The sequence below is a fragment of the Dendrobates tinctorius genome, unplaced genomic scaffold (assembly GCF_039654945.1).
Source record: "Dendrobates tinctorius isolate UK_male_01 unplaced genomic scaffold, ASM3965494v1 ptg000231l, whole genome shotgun sequence".
Taxonomy (NCBI): Eukaryota; Metazoa; Chordata; class Amphibia; order Anura; family Dendrobatidae; genus Dendrobates; species Dendrobates tinctorius.
The window spans coordinates 2,136,111-2,153,220 of record NW_027361898.1 but is presented as its reverse complement, the minus strand read 5'-3'; the positions used below and the strand labels follow the sequence as shown (position 1 = coordinate 2,153,220).

Here is a 17,110-nt window from a genome sequence, read left to right as displayed (position 1 = left end):
TGTGCATTTTTAATAGGGACTAAAGTCCTTTTTAATAAGTTTGGAAATAAAACTAATCTACTTTATCTTTCTAGTTTATACATGACTGGTCCACTGCTATACTTATATTTTGAGCTAGTTGATCACTCGCTGGAACCTACTGTACCATGTCTGCGGAACTGCTGCAGTTCCGCAAGGCCAAAAACGCTGCGGAACCGCAGCAGAATCCGCAGCGTGCGCACACATAAGCAGAATTTTCCTGAGCATAACCTGACTCCTTCCCAGGAAATCCGGATGTTTATTTTTCGCATTTTTTTTTTTGCATTTTTGTTGTGTTTTTTTCCGGAGCATCCACATTCTCATTGAATATAGTTGAAAATGCGGATTTTTCCGCAAAATTAATGAACATGCTGCGTTTTTTTTTTTTTTTTGCAGAAAAAAACATGTGCACAAAAATTGCGGAATTCATTCTAATAATGGGATGCTTAATGTATGCGTTTTTAAAGCGTTTTTGCAGTGAAAAAAAAAAACCGCAAACGTGTGCACACAGTCTTACAGTCCACATGATTACTACTCCAATAGGTGGCGTGGCATCAGGCCTACGAATGCTTCTGGGTGCTATCAGTTAGGAGAAAGTTCGCAAAGCTCCATCCAGCACCCAGTAATTACGGATGTGTCTGCTGGATGAGGCTCAGGGAAATGTTTTTGCGCTCTGATTACTATGACCACTGTTTACATTTAAAGGGGTTCTCCAGCATAACACTTTTTTTCTACCCCACTTAGAAAAGGGCAAAACAAGAAGCAATATCTCATCCATCCAACATGGCTTCCATCAGACCAGTCACCTCTTCAAGCACAGAGCTAGGGGCCAGTAAGTATTAGAACAGAAGCGGTGGGGTGTATGGGGGGTCAGGAAGGAGAGCATGTCTTTTATTATTTTACACCAATCTGAAAGTGTAGAGGGCTCAGAAGACCCCTGTACTAACAGCATGCAAGTTGGATTGAGGAGAAAATATAGAATATCAAACATTACTATGAACAGTATATAAAGTATTGATATACAGTATTTATCAGTAATGCTCCAGTGGTAAAATGCCTCAGCACCACGGGACCACCACAGGGGACGGAGGTCCATATATAGAGTATACCGGTGAGAGGAGAGGCTGCAACCCAATAGCATATCTGACCACTCTCCGAATGGGCATAAACCCTTGGTACAAATGAAACAGGACAACTCCAAAAACAACACTATTTATTAACAGACCGGGTGGGATATGGGGGGGCGGGGGACGCATAAAACATTAAGTAATAAATGACTGAGGCAAATTAGAGGACAGTGCCAGTCACTCGCTGTGGGTGGAGAAGATCCAAGCAGTAAAACCAGACAGTAAAATACACCTCCTCTTGTGCGCCCAACTTCCTCAGCTCCTCCAGCCTCCCCCGAATGCTGACGAAGACCTGCGAAACAGCAAACACGACCAGCCATTAACTTTGATCCACGGGTCCAGCGTAAAGCCGTGCACAGGCAGCACTGCTATAGGGGGTGTCTGACACAGCTGGCGCATGCCTCATTGTATGGGCAGGGGGCTCCAACTTCACATGTCTGGGAATACTTACTGGTTTGTGGTGCCAAATGAGAAACCTGCAAAGCAAAGAGACAGCAGTTATCAGCCCGTGAGAAACTGCAGGGAAAGAGCCCTCTGCGCCAGCGAGATGGGCGACATACCTCCGCCACTTCCAGGAGCAACTCCACTGTTGCCAGAACCAAATGCAAAGCCGCTCCCCTGTGCGCCAAATCCACTGCTCTGCTGGGACAGCACGCCAAAGGACGGGGCACTCTGGTTGGCCAAGCTGCCAAATGTGGTGGTGCCACCACTGCTGCTACCAAATCTGTAAGTGTCGAGGAGAGGGAAAGTCAGATTGGAATAACGGATACTACAGCGGCTGAAACAAATCATCTGTTGGCACCGTACGATGCAGAAAAGCCCCAACAGGGCCATTTAGGATAATGAGATTATTAAAGTAACCTCTCAGGATTTGGCTATTTTGGGACTTAAAAAAACAAACAAAAAAAAAGGTCATTTTTCCAGCATTATGTTCTGCAACAGGCAATGTTACATAATATTGCAGATACATCAGCACTATCTCACTGCGCTGTGTAATGTTACATAGGACTGCAGGTAGAACTGGCGCTACACCCCTATTATACATCGTTATATGTAGCGTTAGACAGGACTGCATGTAGAACTGGTGCTACACCCCCATAATACAGCACTGTAGTATTACTTAGGACTGCATGTAGTACTGATGGTACACCCCCATAATACAGTGTAAGGGTTCGCTCACACTTACATATTAAAAATCAGTCCCATTCTCATCCTGAAAAGTGGGACGATTTTTTTCTCACTTGTCATCCGTACTTTTACTCCGCAGCCATTACCATTTTACAGCACCGTTACAGTTTCCCATGTTACAGAACTGAAATGTATCTGTAAAGATCTGGTGCCGCTCTGATGGTTCATATGGCATGTGCTTTTTCTCACATCCTAAAGATTTCGGAGTTATATTGCAGCATGCGATTTTTCCTCACAATGAACTCGTCCACGTTCTACGCTCATGTCAGAAAACTCTTACGTGCAGTGTTACATAGGACTGCAGACAACTGGGACTACACCCCCATAATACAGTGTTACATAGAACTGCTGGGGCTCTTACAGGAGGCATTGCACATTTGTACAGGACTACAGCTTGGGGCAGACACATTTCACATTTATAGCATTAATGAATGGAGAAATAGAGAAAATCCTTTCTTACCCGAATCCTCCGGTGCTGGCGGCCGCTGTACCTTCCCCGAACACTTTGCCACTAGTCGAGCCCAGAGGGCTAGTAAAGCCTGGGGCTGTGCCGAATGTTGGCGCCCCTCCAAAACCAGGGGATCCCCCAAAGGTTGGAGGGCTGCCGAACACCGGTGCAGCGCCGAACCCACCTGAGCAAAACAGGGGCAAGAAAGAAAAAAAAAAAAAAAGGAGAGACAAGGGAATAACATCACATGCAAGGCAATGGCAGGCAAAAACAATCAGCAGAACAATGCAGGCAGCAAGTACATGAGCAGCACAGGGTGCGGTACACACACATCATACATGACCACAGCGAATGGAGACACAAGAAGACCCCCCGAACATCACAGATGGTGGGGCTATACACCACAGGGAATGGGCAGCCATATGTATGGGGTGAAGGCCACATGACAGCCCCATATACAAGGAAGGGCTGGCAGCTTCTGTTCTCTTATTGGGGGGGGGGGGGGGGGGGGGGGGTGTCGACAAGTGAGATACCCCCCCCCCCCCCCCAAACAACAGAGAGCTTGTCATGGATGCCATATTATGGACAATGGGCAGGGCTGACATGGTCCATCTCCCATTGGAGCCTCAACATGGAGATTTAAGGCAATGTCCATGATAGGTAGCACCACACAACTTCACAGGTGCCGAGACTTTCACCAGAATACCCACCCACTGCCAATAATCAGAGGCAGAGTGTAACAATGTCATCCGAAGCACAAACCTCGCCATAGAGCTGCCACACAAATCCGCAGTGTTGGACCCATCAGCAAGGACTGGAGTATTCCCCATAGTGCAGCACCTCCAAAGACCTCAACTACAGGCTCTCCAGCCTATAGTTGTGCCCAAGGGTCAGCGAGGAAAGGGATGCAGCTACCGTGCCTATCCCTCAGGACATTGCACAGCATGATGTGAGAGGGGGCGGCAGGAGGCTCCAAGCACAGAGCAGAGGGACCCAAATTCAGCCAATATTCCCCAAATTGAAGAGTGTAGGGAGTGGATGATAAGCGCCTGTGAGGTTTGGCAGTGGCGCAGATTTTCACCCCGTGTGAAGACCTTTTTTGAGTCACGTGTACTGTTAGTACGCTATATAACCACCATGAAGCTGCCATTACCCGTTTTGCTAGGACTGGTAAACCCAAATCCCTGACTGGCCACGCTTCCTCCACCGCTGAATGTTCCTGAAGACTTCTGATCTCCAAAGGTCAGTGTGCCTCCAAAGCCAAACGCCTTGGCCCCGCTGTTACCAAACAGGCTGCTGGTGTCTGCGAGATGGAGGGAACCACACATAGGAAGAGTTCAGAGCAGGGTGTACACAATTACATTTATCAAAGGTGGGACATTAGGGCTGATACTCACTGGAGGAACCAGAGGAGCCGAATGCTGCAGTCGAGGAACCAAAGGGATTTTTATTAGCCGCTTCTTGGCTCGGTTTACCTCCAAGGCCACTGAAGAAGCCTCCGCTGCCGCTACCACCGCTGCTTGCACCAAACAAACCCCCAGAGGAGGTCGCAGACTGCTATAAAACAGAAGAGGCATGAAACCCTTCCAGATTCTTAGCTCCTTGTTATATAAATAGGGGCATGTGGCTTTCATGGCTGCTGTCCAGCCTATATGTTCATGCAATATGCCTCCTGGTCTTGATGGATGCAGTGGATATAGCAGCATATGCCATAGACAGCAAAAACTAGCCATTCTTTTGGTTTCCATCTGGTAAATTGGGTGCTATGGAAATGTTCTAGGAGCTTTGTGTTACATTGGGAGTGCGCTGGTCCCATGGCACATAAATGTCATTTAGCGAGATGACCCCCCCCCCCATAGGGAACTTAGCCTAGGAGGATAGTGCTCTTGAACTAGGGCATTTGGGATTTAATTTTGACTGGCCACAATGTTACACTACAATTCTGCAGCATCCAGAGATGGAGGACAGGTGCTGAGAATTTAGCAATTGGCTGCACTGATTTCAACAAGAAAACAAAATATTTGTACCTGCCCGAAGACACTTGAGCCGGTGTTCTGGGACTGGCCAAATACTGATCCAGAAGAGCTTGGTGGAAATCCTGGTCAAGGAAAAACAAGTAATCCATAAACTAAAAAGTTACCAGACATGCACAGAGAAGGACGATTGTAATAAATGCAAACCTGCGCCAAAGCCGAACACTGAAGACGATGTGGTGGTTGTAGTCGAGGAGCTTGCACTGCCAAATGCCGGAGTACCCTGACCGAAAGTTGAGGCATTCTGTCCAAATGCCTGAGTGGCACTCTGTACAAAGAGGCCTCCTCCAGTGGTGGGGGCACCGCTGCTGCTGGATGGCGGTCCAAAGGAGAACGTACTTGCACTGCTAGTGTTTGCGGTGTTCCCAAATAGCCCACCGCCGCTGTTACTAGCCGCAGCAGTGGAGGCAGGAGTCTGGCCAAAGATAGACTGTGATGCAAAGCTCTGAGGTTTGAAAGAAAAGTTGTCAGCGGAGCCAGGAGACGCTTTCCAGAAAGACCCTGTCTGACCAAACGTGGCCTGTCCAAAGCCCCCTGCTCCTTCTGTAGCTCGAAATACTGAGGAGCCAAAAGTTGTGTCAGCAGAACCAGATGTACTGGTGGAGCTGCTACTCTGCTGCCCAAAGAGAACTGAACCTGAACTCGCTGCCTGGGTCTGACCAAACACTGATGCAGATGTTGCTGAAGACAATGCTGCCGGCGGCTGGACAAAAGCAGATCCTGGAGTGGTGGAACCTCCACCGGTGGTGACTTGTGAGCTGGGGGGTCCAGAAGCAGCCGCTGCAACCAAACCTGGAGTCTGAGAGGATAAACTTGTGTTTGCAGGAGATGCTACAGGGCTGACCAATGCTGGCACGGATGTGGTGGCGGAATTTTGCCCCAGGTTTATGTTGGCTGTAAATGTGGCTATTGGAGCAGTCAATGTCTTCGATTCGGCACCAGGTGATGCCTCTGTAGAGATGGCAGTCGGAGGTACGGACACTGTGCTGCCTACTACTGGGCCAGCTGCCGGCTCTTTTCTCCCTTCACTTGGCTGAGCCAAAAGTGTTTGTAGCTGTGTAGACACGGCAGAGTCGGTAATGGATTTTTCTGACACTGTTTCCTGTTTATCATCCGATCCAAATAATCCAGGAGCTAAGGCGGCAGTGGTCACTGGGATCGAGGCAGACGAAGTAACAGGAGGCAAGAAACCAAACCCTGCTGAAACTTGAGCAACTGAAGATGCCCCTACGGCCGGAGGAGCTGCTCCTGGCGTGAAAGTGAAGCCCGACTTGGCAGCTGGATTAAACATCCCAGTTAAGGCCGGTGGATTAAACACTAGAGGTAAAGACGTGGAGGGGACTGAGGCTGGATCTTCAGGTTTTGAAGAACTGAGCAAGGAGCCAACACTTTGTGCTTTCGTTTGCACTACTGATGGGGTAGCCTTGGATGCCTCCTCGGCTTGGCCAACTCTCAGTCCAGAGAAGCTTCCTAGAGTCTCCCCACCTGAAAATCCCACAGGAGCCATGACTAATGGGGCCAACATGCTGCCCGGTACTTGGGGTGCAGACGGCTTAGCATTAGTAGAGGAATCAGCAGGTTCAGAAGATGGCTGCATGACAGACATGAAGGAAACCGAAGCATCAGGTGGAGAGCCAAACTGGGGCTTCATTCCTAACCCACTCGTGAAGTTTGCAGGCTGGGCAGGATCCTTAGCTGAAATAATAAAGACAAGCAATGACTAAACCCAGGGATAACATACAGCACCATGTAATTCCCCGGACACAGACTTACTATGGAGAGGCGCTGCTGGTGCGGCAGGGTGTGTCTGAGCTGCAGCTGGTTTACTAGTACCACCAGGGTCAGCAGAGGATGATGAAGATGGCGGCGGCAAGAAAGACACAAACGGAGAAGATATTTCAGATCCAGAGGCAAAGGGGACCTTGTTCACAGGGCCGGACATAAAACTTGGTGGCAGCTGAGAATCCTTCCCTGAATTCAAAGAAAAGAAAAATGTCTGAGCAGTATCTATCAGCAACCTGTTAGGGGAAAGCAGCTAGATCCAGACAGAGATGACCAGGGTCTGATGGCTGTAACCCGACATTTTTGGCTTTCTCTGGGTAGCCACATGGCATGCGGCTTCAGGTGGCCCATGGCCAGCCCTTCAGGTGCTAACCAAGGGCAATAGTAGCAGGGGCCACACACCATTTCTAGGAGACGTCACACTAATGTCCAGGACTTGTCCCATAGCTGTGGGCTTTTCTTTTTAAACAGAAATAAATAAATGTAAAAAACCTTCAGTTATGGGAGCAGGACTAAGGACGAATGGAAACAATGAAGGTTTCTAATTCCCCAACAGCAAGCAGAGATCTTAGAAATATTGGGGAATTTAATCTCAGTCTATTGCTGAGCTGCAGAACGCTGTAGGGTTACCTGGGCCAAGGCTTCCAAAAGACGACGAGGCAGACGATGTTGGGGAAGGACCTGGAGTGAAGACTCTATAAGCAAACAAAGCACAAGGTACATAGAACTCCGTGATCAACACAAGACACCCCATTAGAAAGAGAAGAGCGGCCTGTAGAGTACATCATCCTGACCAACAGCGAGAGAATTAGCAGAGACCATTTTCTTGCCATCTTCTCCAATGTTTACTGATGAGGGGGCTCAAATGTCCCAACTAAAGGGTACAAAGCCAAATACACATACCCGACAGCAGAAAACGGGAATGCTTTACTGCCAGAGGCACCAACTGCCGGACCGGAAGGTGACGAGACAGCGGGCCCTGCAACAAACAGTCTGATTTAGTTCACTACATGTGGCGGACATTCTGCAGAGCATCACATCATCACGATAACATTACTATAAAACGAGTGTGTATACTTTTGCAACCACCCAAAAATTGCTTCACAACATATGAAGAAGGAAAACAGCGTCAATTAAGAAAAAAAATAATAAATTCTGTGTTATGTATACAGCTCCTGTGCAGAGGGGCTTACTCCACGAAAGGGAGTGGAGAAGAGCAACACGTGGCAACAGGATCAGACTATATAGGGTGTGTAAGTAGTCTGTAACCATGGAGACACAGTGCTCTGCTCAGGAGGCGTACGCTGCAGAAACAAGTAGCAAAGCATCAAATTATAATGACCCTACCTGTCCCCTTGCTGGGCACCAACACTGGCGCGGGTTGAGGAGTGCCAGACGGGGCAGGGGTTGAAGCAGGTTTCAACCCTCCGACAGGAGGAACCTGGTAGAAAGACAAGGAGTTAAAAATAAATAAATAAAAGGCTGTAACAGGATAAAAAAATAACACACACACCCCCTTTAACAGGAAGAGGGTTGGTTCTTTTAAAGAAAATTAAAAAAATACAGTTTTTTTCTTTGTTTTAAATTGAACAATCCCTTTCCCCATTAGATGTAAAGAAAAAATAATAAAAGCATATGTTCAGCATATCATAAAGTCTGATTTATTACACTATACAATTAGCAAATCCTTTGTTGAGTAATGTGAAGCAAAAAAATAAAAAAAAAAAATAAAAGTACTGACCAGGAGAATCATGTTACTGGGTCACTTTTTATTGGGCACTGAATGCCATATAAACAACCACGTTCCCCCCCACCCCAAGTGGTGGCAGCAAAGAGACGAAGTTTGCCAAGGGACGCTGGCGGTTCAGTACCTGTTTAGCCTGAGCTGCGGCCACTTTGTTCATTGCTTGGTTATTCGACTGGGCAGCTGTCTGCAGCGTAGTAGGCCTAAACAAGAGATAAGTAAGCAAGATATGTGAGGCGTCATTTGAATGGTGGTGGGTAATATCGGGAGGCCATAATCGCTGGTTACTCACATCATCACTAACTGAATGCTCGGTCCCGGGCCGTTCCCTTTCAGCTCTTTCACGTTCACAACTTTGGGTACCGTTTGTAAGGTGGATTCAGTGAGTGCGGCTGCGGGGAGGCAAAGCGATATATGCAGTGGTCAGCGGCGGTGTGAGGCTGCATGCAAACACTTGCACAGAGGGTTCAGGTTACCTGGCGCCAAGTTGGTTATCTGCTGCCTCCTCAGCGCGGCGGCGGCTGCTGCTTGTGATGCGGACACAGTTGGAGCTCCATGTTTGACGGTCTTGGTGGCCAGCATTGTGCTGTCGGCCCCTGGAGGGATCACCCTCATTGCCGGCATGGACACTGCCGCTGGAGAAAAGATTGAGAGGGGTTGCATTAATTTTCAGACTGCATCATTCACAGGCCAGAACTCTTCCGTGACTCACGAGTGCTGGTGATGGGTCCATGGCCCGGCTGAACCTTCCCAAATGGAGGAGCTGGGGTCCCAAAACCTGGCTGCATGGACATGGTGCGGGTCACAGGTGCATGTCGCACAGCTCGGACAGGTGATGGCTCTGGTGGTGGAGTCTCCTGTCTAATAGGACCTTCAGACTGTCGCCCCTGACACTCAGCCGCCTCTGACAGGGAAGACGAAGAGCTGACGTCATCCAGGTCTTCTATGTAATTCGGAATCAGGAACGACGACCGGGAGAGGCCCACTAAAATACAGACCAGCCACATCACACAATGGGATCAACATGAAGGGGGGATGAAGTACAACAAAGGGGGTCGCTAAAAAAAATAAAGTGTAGAAAGAAGCATATACACTCCACTGCCCACCATGGCAGGGTCGACATTCCTCTATCAGTGGTCTCGTGACATCATCACTTCTGGTCCTGCTGGAGATCACCAGAGGGGGCGGCACAGGGATGGAGTGGTGACACTTATTCTATAATGACCCCATAAAAGAATCCATCTGTACCTGGGACCAGAGATCTTACAGGAGGGGTCTTCCGCTTGCTGAGGAAATTTCTCAGCTGATTCTGCTTCACCGGCGACAGCTTGGCTGCAAAACAGTAAGATGGGAAAAATATATATTTTTTTAAAAAAAAAAAAGCAAAACAGAAAAGCCCCAATCTAAATAAATGATAAATGTAGATCTCACACAAAAATAATGGCAGCCACAACTCCCACCAAACTTGACGACTGGAGAGCGGTAGGTGCAATTACTTTAAAAACTATAAGACCCTGACGCCTCCTCCTGCTTTCCAATTAGGCAACTTGCCCCATCAGCTCCTCTCATCTGGGAGTCACCACCATCACTGGCGGACATTTATACATGTACATGGCTCTGATCGATGAGACTGCGGTCTCTCCATAGTGTTCGCCCCTCAAGGAATCATTACAGCACTGACGGGGAGAAGCTTCGGGGCCATTTGGCACTTACGTGGCAACTTTGGGGCCTGTTTGATTATGGCATCAATAGTCGTCTTTGACAGTGTATCCCGGAGACTTTCTACCTCCACATCATTGCTGGAACAAAAGAGCACCAACATGAGAAGTGTTCGGAGTTTGCGGCTGGCAGACACTGAAGGTGTTAACCCCAGAGGATTCCCGCAGCCCTCGGCTCCCCTCACCTGTGGCTGCTGAACTCCTCGTTGGTCCACTGAGAGGTGCAGTTGTAAAGCCGCAGCTTGGTCAGTGTTTCCACCAATTGGTTGAGACGGGTCTTCTCTTGTTTGATGATCTCTTGATTATTGGCCAGGGTATTAAACAGCGTCTCACGGTCCGATACAGGATAACCCCTGGAAAGAGAGCATGACATAAACTGCTCACCAAGGCCTTAACCTGTGAACACCAATTTATTAATCCCATCCCCCTCCTGCTCTCATCACAGCAGACATTGTCCATCATCTAGAGACTACACACTTTTGCTTTTTATTTGATTCCACAAAGCGGTCCCACTCCAGATCCAGGACGTCGCTCACACCTTGGACTTCGGACCTGACGTACTGATGGAGTCGGCGAATCTCCTGCACAAGGACGAAATCTTTGTTTAGAAATTCCACATGGCGACACCTCCTTGCCTGCATCACCCTTCTCCGGTCTGACCTGTATCTGTGCCTCGCTCATGGGGTCCAGCGGCTTCTTGTACAAGAGGCGACGGTATCCGGGGTCATTTATTCGCACCTTTTGTTCTCTTGCATTCTGACAATTGGACAGACCTTCCAGGACTGTGGTTTTTAGGCAGTCGATATCTGCATGATGTGACTGAACCAGAAAAAAAACAAAAAAAAACATATAAGATATATACCGTATATTTTTTTTTTAGATAGTGTGACAATGCGTTCTACAGACAAAATAAAAATTAGCTTTATGCAAAGTCTTACCACCATCTTTGTTTTAAATAATTTTTATTGAGAAACTCCAAATACATATTTTCCACCTTTCAATAAATAATAAATGCCATAATTCCATAGTATAAAACAAAGTATCTCAACTTAATTCCCTAACCCACCCTAAACCCAAACAAATTTTGCCACAAAAAACTGGGAAAATGTATTGACTCATTTTTAAGCCAAGGGTGGTGGTGCACAAGGGTTAATGGTGGTCCAAGATGATGCGCCATAGATTAAAAAAACCCATATATTGCTGCACAAGGGTTAATGGTGGACCAACAAGATGCTCCATGGATAAACCCCCCCATATGCTGCTGCATAAGGGTTAATGGTGGCCCAAGAAGATGCTCCATAAATACCCCCCATATGCTGCTGCACAAGGGTTAATGGTGGCCCAAGATGATGCTCCATAAATACCCCCCATATGCTGCTGCACAAGGGTTAATGGTGGCCCAAGATGATGCTCCATAAATACCCCCCATATGCTGCTGCTGCTATTAAAATTAAAAAAAAATGACATGCTCACCTCTCGCTGGTGGCCAGGTGCCAGTGTCGCCACTTGCTCAGGCCCCCGACGCTGGCGATATTTACCGGTCCCCGCTCCATCGCCGTTCTGTCTCCCGGGTCTCTGCAGCGACATTCAGCAGAGGGCGCGCACTGACTACGTCATCGTGCCCTCTGCTGAACGTTACAGCCAGAGGACCCGGAGACAGAGCTGTGCACGGCGGTGGAACGGGGACAGGTGAATATTTCTTTGTCCCCTGTCATACTCACCCCCTCTTGGCGCACGGTCTTCTCTGCAGTCCCTGCTTCTCCCTTGGTTGTCTTATTCCTGCGTTCAGCGGTCACGTGGTACCGCTCATTAAAGTCATGAATATGCGCATATTCATGGCTTTAATGAGCGGTACCACGTAACCATGAACACAGGCGCAGGAGACCTAAGGAGAAGCAGGGGCTGTAGAGATGTGCCATGAGGGGGTGAGTATGGTCTCTGACACCCCCGATCCCCCTCCCCCCCGGTATATGACTCGCGTATAAGCCGAGAGTGGGACTTTCAGTCTTAAAAAATGGGCTGAAAATCTCAGCTTATTCCCGAGTATATATAAAAACTTTATTCTTTCATGAGTTATTTACAAGTTTATGACCACTTATAAAATGTGTTCAAAGTGCTGCCCAGTGTGTTGGATTGTCAATGCAACCCTCTTCTCCCACTCCTGACTGATAGCAACAACGCAGAAGAAATGCTAGTCTAAGGGGGTCAGATTCCTTGTAGGACTGCTCGGACCTGACACCCATAATGTGGTGGTGGTGCACCATCTTGCTGAAAAAACTCAGGGAACGTGCCATCTTCAGTACATAATGAAGACAGCACATCATCATGTAGCAATTTCAGATATCCAGTGGCATTGAGGTTTCCATTGATGAAGAATGGCCCCACTATCTTTGTACCCCATATACCACACCATACCATCAAATATGAGTGTCAGGTCTGAGCATTCCTACATGAACAATTTCCAGGAAAGCGAATTGGTCGTTGTGGACCAGTTGAATGACCTCCAAGGTCTCCCGAAAAAAACGGATACTGGAAGCCTGAGCTAGCATTTCTTCTGCGGTGTTGCTGTAAATAACTCCTAAAAGAATAAAGTTAAAACCAAGTACACCATTGTTTTTCTTGTGAAATTCTCAGTAAGTTTGATGTGTCACATGACCCTCTTCGTATTGGAAAAAAAAGTTGGATCCAAAATGGCCGACTTCAAAATGGCCACCATGGTCACCACCCATCTTGAAAAGTTTCCCCCTCCCATATACTAATGTTCCACCAACAGGAAGTTGATATCACCAACCATTCCCATCTTATTTAGGTGTATCCATATACGTGGCCCACTCTGTACATAAACGGGTATCTGTTAATCCTTACACCCTTTCTGTCAAAGTGATGACCTCATTTCAAAGTGGGCCTATCTGTCTACATTCCCACATCATAGACATCAGATCTGCTTCATCCATCCCACACCTAGGAAGTCGCCATGATGCAAAATGCCCTATCTTGTGTAGAAAGCTTTGAGTTTTGTGCACTCTGAGTTACATATAGATGAGAGCCCTTGAGCCCAACAGGGAGATTTGGGAACAGTTTCTAGAATCTCTCTCCAGTGCTCTATAGGGCCTCCCATTTAACTAACTGTCAGGGTCACCCCTCAATTATGTGTAACAATGATCTGTAATATCCTTTAACCCCTTTACGTCCTTAGAAGTATCCATATGTCCCTGTGGCCTGGTACTTAAAGCCCTTGGATGTATGGATACGTCTAGGCGATTTTGCACACACAGAGGCTGTGTGCACGTGACAGCCGCCGCGTGTCAGCTGATTCTACCAGTTTACACCCGGCTCTCAGTGCCAGGAGTGGTGCCCGCACCGGTCCCATCACTTTAACCCCCTAAATTCTGCAATCGAATGTGATTGCAGCATTCCGGGAACCGGCAGAGGGAAGAAAGTCCCTCTGCCCTTGGATCGGAGACCCGACAACGTCTTCGCTTGGTCCCAATGTAGTCATGAAACATCCGGGATACCAGGCACTAGGACGTTAGTTAGATCATGCGCAGCCAAACAAAAAAAACAATATAAGTCTGGTATTGTTTTAATTGCACCGACCCAAAGAATAAAGTTGTCTAATCACTTATACCGCATGAGGAACGGCATAAAAACAAAAATTCTTCACCTGCTGCTGATTTGTTCATGCTGCCTCCCAAAGATTGCAGTAAGGCTATGTGCACATTTATCCTGTGCTGAGTGCTTACACTGGAGTTTCCGTGTAAATCCCTGAAATACGTGATTGAGACAGAACCCCTGCCGGAAATTCCCTGTGATGAGGCAGATGGAGGCACTGTGGACGCCATGGGACCTGTGATCCGGCGGTGTCCGTCTTTTTAGGATTGCATAAAACTGCGATCAGCCACAGTTTTGTGCATTTCTGAAAAGAATGACACCGCTGAACAGAGGCCAGACAGAAACCAGAGTAACTCTGCTGCCTGATTAGAGTGAATGTATAAGTGATTAGGCAACTTTATTTTTTGGGTTGGTGCAATTACAGCGATACCAGATATATATTGGGTTTTTATGTTTGGCTGCTGTCACACACTAAAAAAACGCTTTTTATTGCGTCACCATATTTTGAGAACCATCAGTTTTCCTTATTTCGGCTGATAGAGTCATGTGAGGGTTTGTTTTTTGTACGACGAGCTGTCGCTTTTATTGGTACCATTTTCGGGCACATTACATTTTTTGATCGCTTTCTAGTCTGATTTTTGGGAGACAGAATTAACAAAAACTAGAAATTCAGGATTTTTTTTTAAAATACCAGAAAATTGGTTTACATCCTTATTCTTCGGGTCAGTGCAATTACAGCGATACCTCATTTATTCAGTTTTTTTTTTTTTGGTTTGTCGCTTTTACACAATAAAAACTATTTTATAGAAAAAAAATTATTTTTGCATCGATTTACTGTGAGACCTATAACTTTTTATTTTTCTGCTGATGGAGCTGTATGGCGGCTTGTTTGTTGCAGGATAAGATGACGTTTTCAGCGGTACCGTGTTTATTTATATCCGTCTTTTCGATCGCGTGTTATTCCATTTTTTGTTCGGCTGTATGATAAAGCATTGTTTTTTTGCCTTGTTTTTATTATTTTTTCACTGAAGGGGTTAACTAGTGGGACAGTTTTATAGAGCGGGTTGTTAGGACTGGCAATACCAAATATGTGTACTTTAGTTGTTTATTTACATAAATAAATGTATGTATTGGAAAAATATTTTTTTGTTTATTTAGGAATTTTAAAAAAATAGGGATTTTTGTGTACTCACCGTAAAATCCTTTTCTCCGAGCCATTCATTGGGGGACACAGTCAGTGGGTGTTATGCTGCTTGCCACTAGGAGGACACTAAGTAACACAGAAAAAAAGCTAACTCCTCCCCTGCAGTATACAGTGCACCCTCTCGCTGGCTCGGAATTCACCAGTTCGGTGAAAAAGTAGTAGGAGCATTAAACAAATGACAATAGTCATAACTCTGTCAAAGCCTAAAACTGAAGATGGCTTTAAGGTGCAATGATACACTGCGCTGCTGTAGGTATAATTCAAGGAACTTTATTGGTGCCTACGCGTTTCCTGAGCTGTCCCAGCTCACTTCATCAGATGCCCTGATGAAGTGAGCTGGGACAGCTCAGGAAATGCGTAGGCACCAATAAAGTTCCTTGAATTATACCTACAGCAGTGCAGTGTATCATTGCACCTTAAAGCCATCTTCACTTACAAGTCTTTGGACCCTGTGCAGACTGCAGCAGCTGTTTCATGCGTTTGTAGGTGTTGTGACCGAAGTTTCACAACCCTATCAAGTGAGTCTCTCCTTGCCTCACCATTACAATTGTGTTTAAAAGGTTTCACACAGTGGATGCACCCTGTTTTGTTTCTTTTATTTAAAGCCTAAAACTGCTACAGTGAGCCAATAGGCCAAACAGGGTGGGTGCTGTGTCCCCCAATGATTGGCTCGGAGAAAAGGATTTTACGGTGAGTACACAAAAATCCCTATTTCTCCTACGCCTCATTGGGGGACACAGACAATGGGACGTCCTAAAGCAGTGCCTGGGTGAGGAATATACAATTGCTAATACCCCATGTACCACTGACTCAACACTGTGGTACTGCCGATTGCAGGATGAGTCTGCCAAGAGCTGCATCCGCAGAGGCCTGAGAATGAATTAGGCAATGTTTGTAAAGGTATGCAGTCTAGACCAAGTCGCAGCCTTGCGGACAGGCCCGAGAATGAATTTGGTAATGTTTCGTAAAGGTATGTAGGCTGGACTAAGTCGCAGCGTTGAAGACCTGTTCTGCCGAGGCCTGGTGTCGAATGGCCCAAGAGGCACCCACTGAGAGGATAGAATGTGCCTTAATCCCTGCTAGGACAGGTGTGTCCCGGACACGGTAGGATTCCTGAATAGCCAAGCAAATCCACCTGGCTAGCATGGTTTTTGAAGCGGCTAGACCCTTCCTATGCCCCTCTGGAAGTACGAACAGGGCATCTGACTTGCGGAAGGGAGCAGTCTGCGAGATATACCGTCTCTGAGCCCTAACCACATCCAGGGTGTGGAGGGCCTTCTCAATGCGATGGACCGGTGCCGGACAAAAGGAGGGCAAAACAATTTCCTCATTGAGATGGAAAGAGGATACGACTTTGGGCAGGAAGGACAGGGACGTCCTGATGAAATTTCAGGAACGGAGGATGGCAGGACAGGGCCGCCAATTCTGAAACTCGTCTGACTGATGTAATTGCCACTAGAAAGACCACTTTCCAAGAGAGAATAGTTAGTGGTACGTCCTGCAACAATTCGAAAGGAGCCTCCTGTAAGGCCCCAAGAACCAAGTTAAGGTCTCATGATTCCAATGGCCTATTATAGGGAGGCGCTACATGAGAAACTTCCAGAATGAACATTTTGACCTGAAGTTTGGTGGCAATTTTGCGTTGGAATAGCACTGACAAGGCTGAAATTTGGCTCTTGAGCGAGCCAAGCGCGAGGCCTGACTTTAATCCTGACTGAAAGAATTGCAATATGGCAGGAATGGAAAACACTAGAGGGGATCGACCATGATCCTTGCACCACGAAAAGAAGGTTTTCCAGGTGCGGTGATAAATGCGCACGGACACGGGCTTCCTAGCACTAATCATGGTGGAAATCACGTCGTGAGAAAACCAAGCCTGTGCTAGAATCCATGATTCAATGGCACGCCATCAAAGACAGGGCCCCGGAGTTCTGGTGGTAAATCGGACCCTGAGAGAGTAGATCTGGAAGTCGCCAAGGGACGTCGGCGACTAGTTGTATTAGTTCTGTGTACCATGCCCGGCGCGGTCAATCTGGCGTGACTACGATCACTGGTACTCCCTCTGTACTGATCTTCTTGATGATCCTCGGGAGTAAGGGGTGAGGGGGGGAAAGATGTACGGGGGCCGGAACTGGTGCCACGGCAGAACTAGGGCGTCCGCTCCGATGGCGCATGGATCGCAAGATCGGGCAATGAACCGAGAACCTTGTTCTTTAGCCTTGAGGCCATGAGATCC

At 47.3% G+C, this 17,110-nt stretch overlaps 1 protein-coding gene across 4 annotated transcripts in view; it reads right to left on the bottom strand.

Moving 5' to 3' along the window:
* Positions 1–1,214: 1,214 nt before the first annotated feature.
* NUP214 (nucleoporin 214) overlaps positions 1,215–17,110 on the bottom strand; it is a 78,162-nt gene continuing 62,266 nt past the window's right edge. For all 4 annotated transcript variants that reach the window (XM_073555938.1, XM_073555939.1, XM_073555940.1 and 1 more), the window contains 21 exons: positions 10,719–10,877; positions 10,536–10,639; positions 10,244–10,411; positions 10,054–10,139; positions 9,589–9,672; positions 9,053–9,325; positions 8,817–8,975; positions 8,633–8,732; positions 8,468–8,543; positions 7,944–8,037; positions 7,500–7,575; positions 7,227–7,291; positions 6,588–6,785; positions 4,962–6,509; positions 4,809–4,879; positions 4,179–4,338; positions 3,935–4,084; positions 2,794–2,965; positions 1,706–1,869; positions 1,597–1,621; positions 1,215–1,437 (listed from right to left, as the gene is read on the bottom strand). In XM_073555938.1, coding sequence (XP_073412039.1) covers positions 1,401–1,437; positions 1,597–1,621; positions 1,706–1,869; positions 2,794–2,965; positions 3,935–4,084; positions 4,179–4,338; positions 4,809–4,879; positions 4,962–6,509; positions 6,588–6,785; positions 7,227–7,291; positions 7,500–7,575; positions 7,944–8,037; positions 8,468–8,543; positions 8,633–8,732; positions 8,817–8,975; positions 9,053–9,325; positions 9,589–9,672; positions 10,054–10,139; positions 10,244–10,411; positions 10,536–10,639; positions 10,719–10,877 — 3,969 coding nt within the window. In that variant the 3' untranslated portion in view covers positions 1,215–1,400. The remainder of the gene's footprint in view (positions 1,438–1,596; positions 1,622–1,705; positions 1,870–2,793; positions 2,966–3,934; positions 4,085–4,178; positions 4,339–4,808; positions 4,880–4,961; positions 6,510–6,587; positions 6,786–7,226; positions 7,292–7,499; positions 7,576–7,943; positions 8,038–8,467; positions 8,544–8,632; positions 8,733–8,816; positions 8,976–9,052; positions 9,326–9,588; positions 9,673–10,053; positions 10,140–10,243; positions 10,412–10,535; positions 10,640–10,718; positions 10,878–17,110) is intronic.